The 3,777-nt window shown below is 69.3% G+C and overlaps 1 protein-coding gene across 2 annotated transcripts; it reads left to right on the top strand.

Annotated features, from left to right (window-relative positions):
• Positions 1-990: 990 nt before the first annotated feature.
• Positions 991-3,083, top strand: LOC132533926 (pro-adrenomedullin-like). 2 transcript variants are annotated; one of them, XM_060177196.1, is made up of 4 exons: positions 991-1,483; positions 1,846-1,972; positions 2,087-2,215; positions 2,327-3,083. In XM_060177196.1, exons 2-4 carry the CDS (start codon positions 1,875-1,877, stop codon positions 2,619-2,621), a joined length of 522 nt encoding a protein of 173 aa, XP_060033179.1. In that variant the 5' UTR covers positions 991-1,483; positions 1,846-1,874; the 3' UTR covers positions 2,622-3,083. The 2 variants fall into 2 exon arrangements, with proteins under 2 accessions (XP_060033179.1, XP_060033180.1); XM_060177197.1 differs by lacking the exon at positions 991-1,483 and having other exon boundaries at positions 1,540-1,972.
• The last annotated feature ends 694 nt before the right edge of the window (positions 3,084-3,777 follow it).

Here is a 3,777-nt window from a genome sequence, read left to right as displayed (position 1 = left end):
GAGGGCTAGGACTCTTTCTCCCCCTTAAGCAGGTGATGATCGGAGTTTAGAAAAATCCACACTGTACCCGCTCAGTCATGCCTGCATGTAGGGGGCTGAGCCACTTTTGGTGTGACCCTGGACAGTTAGCCGGCTATCTAATGTCCCCGGTGAGATGGGAAAACTGACCATCTTCAAGCGCAGGCGGTGGTGCACTGGGTCAAGCGCAGCATCACCGTGTGCGATGATCCAGGCTGGAGCCCCAGCCCCCACCTGCAGACAGGGCCTTCCAAAAGGCGTGAAGCAGGTCTGCGGGTGTCTGTCTTTCTCTGTCCTTCTCTCTCCATTTCTCTCTGTCCTGTCAAATAAAAACACAGTAGAAAGGAAAAAATGGCCACCAGGAGCTGTGGATTCATAGTGCTGGCACCAAGCCCAAAGAAGACCATGGTGGAGATGAGAGGGAGAGAGGGAGGGGGAGAGGGAGGGAGAGAAGTTGCTGTCTTCCTGAAGCCCAGGTGAGTGTGAGGATCCAAACAAACCAGGCTGTGGCTGGTCGTTGTAAGCTGATTACATACATGAGTTAACATACACGAAGCATTAGTGTACTACTCCCGGCAATGAATCCCCAGGCTTGCAGTGGGGAACGACGGTGAAGACTGCCAAACTCGCAGGTTGTAACCTTATAAGGCATAATTGGATTACATTGGGAGGAAAAACAGTATTTCTCCTTCTCCTGTTGGCCATTCCCTTATTTCCAAATGGGCTCGTGCATTCTCAAACCTCAGCTAGCTGCCCTTCTCCCTTCAGCCTTTCCAGATGAGTCTGTATTGCGAAAGTGAACCAGCCCACCCAGAGCCTCCTCTCTCGCGTGTCCATTCGGGGCGGGTGTGGGTTCCTGGCAGGACCCAGGTCGGTCGTGCTCCCTGTCGGGTCCTGGGGGTGGGGGTCCCTGGGGTCTGGGGTCGCGAGCAGGTCAGGTCAGGCGCCAAACCGGCAGGGGGCGCGGTCCTGGATCGGCCACATCTCTGGAGGCCCGGGCCCTGGCCCCTGGGTGCAGTGACCCCTGCGACTGGAGTTCCAGCCTGGATTCTGCACTCTGCGCTGCACAGGTCCTGAAGAGGGACCCGGGAGGCTGCACGCCCCACTCGGTCCGGGCTTGTCAGTCCGACATCTGGCCGCAGCCCCCCGCAGCACTTGCCGCGGCGACCCCCGGAGCTCACCGCCAAGTCCTCGGGGCTGGAGGGACCCGCAGCCGCCCCCACCTCACGGGCATCCGGGCAGCGCCGCGCACGCCCGAGCAGGAGAGGGAGCGCCCCGGCCAGGCCCCGCCCCTGCGCCTTTATAAGGCAGCGCCGCGGCCCAGCGCTCAGTGTTTCTCGGACACCAGCCCCGCCGCCAGGCCTTACCGCAACACGGGCCTTGCGGAGTCGCCGGCCCCCCGCAGCCACAGCCACAGCGAAGGGCTTTCCTGTCTCCACCTCCAGGCGGAACGCCTTCGCAACAGGTAGGTGACTGGGCAGGGCGGGCTCAGAGGGAACCTGGCCCGGGTCAGGGAGTCCCAGGGAAACCCCCACGCTGGAGGGTGTCCCCACGGGTCGCCCGTCCCGGTGCGGTGCGGTGCGGTGCGTGCATTTGGCTGCGCTCCCGAGACCCAACCCCCTGAAGCCGGCAGGCAAACTCGGAGCAGGGGCGCTGGGCACCCTGCAGCCTGGCGCCGGGCAAGGGCTTCCCCAGCAGGGCGGGCGGGCGGGCGGGCGGGCAGAAGGCAGGACAGCCGCCCGCCGCCATCCCGCAGCCTGCGCGGGGCCGCCTGGGCGCTGGGGCCTCCCGGGCTGCTGAGGCTGGACTCTGCTCTCTCCTGCCCAGGATCTGAGCGCGTCGTCGCCGTCGCCGGCATGAAGTTGGCTGCGGTCGTGCTGATGTACCTGGTCGCGCTCGCCTTCCTGGGCGCGGACACTGCGCGGCTGGACGTGGCGTCCGCGCTGAGCAAGAAGTGAGTGGCCGGCAGCCCTTTCCTGCCTCCCCGGGCCGGGGCTGCGGCAAGAGGAGGCGGGCTGTGCGGGGCCCAGGGCTGGGCGCTCACGGACCGTCTGCGTGTGTTTTCCAGGCGGGACGAGCGGGCGCTCGGTCGCGACAGGAGGGAACTTCGCGTGTCCAGCAGCCACCCCGCCGGGCCCGCGCAGACGCTCGTTCAGCCCCTGGACGGGAAGGGCGCCTCCGGGGGCCCCCAGGCCAGGTACCTCGCGGGACCGGCGCGGGTGGGCGGCGGGAGGCCCCTCTGCGCCCCGGGCCCCGGACAGTGCCAGGCTCCCGGCGGTTTCTCACGCGCCCTCGCTCCCGCCCGCAGCAGCCCGGACGCCGCCCGCATCCCAGCCAAGCGCTACCGGCAGAGCATGAACAACTTCCAGAGCCCGCGCAGCCTGGGCTGCCGCTTCGGGACGTGCACGGTGCAGAAGCTGGCGCACCAGCTGTACCGGCTCACCGACAAGGACAAGGTCGGCGAGGCCCCCCGCGACAAGATCAGCCCCCAGGGCTACGGCCGGAGGCGCCGGCGCTCCGCGCCCCAGACGGGCCCCGGCCGGCCTCTGCGGGCCCCGACCTCCCGGGCGCGCCGCGGCCTCCTCGCCCTCGTCGGGGCCTGAGCGGCGGACCGAGGTGCGCGCACGTCGCGGGGCCGGGGCCGGGGCCGGGGCGTCGCTCCGCAGCCGGCAGAGACCCGCGCCCGAGGTGCCGCAGCGGCGGGAGCCCTGGCCGTGCAGGGGCCCCTCCTTGCGGAGTCCGCGCGCCCCGCTGCCGCCTGGCCGCCGTCCCACGGCCGTGCATCCGAGACGGCGTGTGCGGGGGCCGAACGGGAACGCAGACGCGCCGCCGCGCCCCGCACGGGGTCTGAGCCACGGTGTGAGCGCCGCCGGCGGAGCTTCCCGGGGCCGCGGGCCCGCCAGCCTCGTGGATACTTGAACTCCGTCCTCAGTGCAATAGCGCAGCGCCTGCTGCCAGTGACTTTCCCTATTTAAGCGCCGCGGCCGGGGAGGCTGCGAATAGAGCTATTTTTCTACCTGATGTTCCTGTCGTGTCACGGGCATTTAAAGAGAAGCTGCATCGTCCCCGCGTCTGTGTGTCTGTGTGTCTGTCTGAGAGTGTCCGCAGGCCGGCTGCTGCGCGGGCAGAGGCGGCGGGCGGCTCGGTGCTGACCCCCCTCTGCTCGCCGCGGCCAGTGCGTCCCGAGGTCCGGGTGCGGGCGGGTGCGGGGCGCCCCGGGCCGAGTCGGGATCCGCTTCTGGCGTCGCCGCAGCACCGGGCGGGGCCGGGCGGGTCTCCCGGGCTTGTGCGCGGCCGCGCGGTCAGCGCCGCAGGACGTCCGGCCCTCCGGGCAGCCGCCGCCTCCAGGACGCCTCCCGGCCCGGGCCCGCGTCTCCACGGGCGGGGGCGCCCCCTGCCGGCCGGCGCGGCCGCTCCGTCTACGTGGGAGTCCGCACGCAGCTCGCCGAGGGGCGGCCGAGGGGCAGAGGCCGGGCCGGGCGCCCACCCCACCTGGCGGCGGCTTGGGGCCGGGCGGTGAGTCAGCGTTGGCGGGGCAGCTGCTGCCGGCAGGCGGCGGGCCGGACGGACGGACGGACGTGCAGCCGGAACCGTGCGCCTGCAGCCGCAGCTGAGTCCATTCCGGCGTCCTGCTCGCCTCGGTCCTCCTCCTCTTCCTCCTCCAGCGCCCTCTGCATAGTCTCTAGCCTCCTCTATTTCTTCCTTTCTTATTCTCCTGGTCCTTCCTTCCACCCTTCCTTCCTTCCTTCCTTCCTTCCT

The sequence above is a fragment of the Erinaceus europaeus genome, chromosome 17 (genome assembly GCF_950295315.1).
Source record: "Erinaceus europaeus chromosome 17, mEriEur2.1, whole genome shotgun sequence".
In the NCBI taxonomy this organism is placed as follows: Eukaryota; Metazoa; Chordata; class Mammalia; order Eulipotyphla; family Erinaceidae; genus Erinaceus; species Erinaceus europaeus.
The sequence above is the reverse complement of the archived record's forward strand: the minus strand, read 5'-3'. Positions and strand labels throughout refer to the sequence as shown.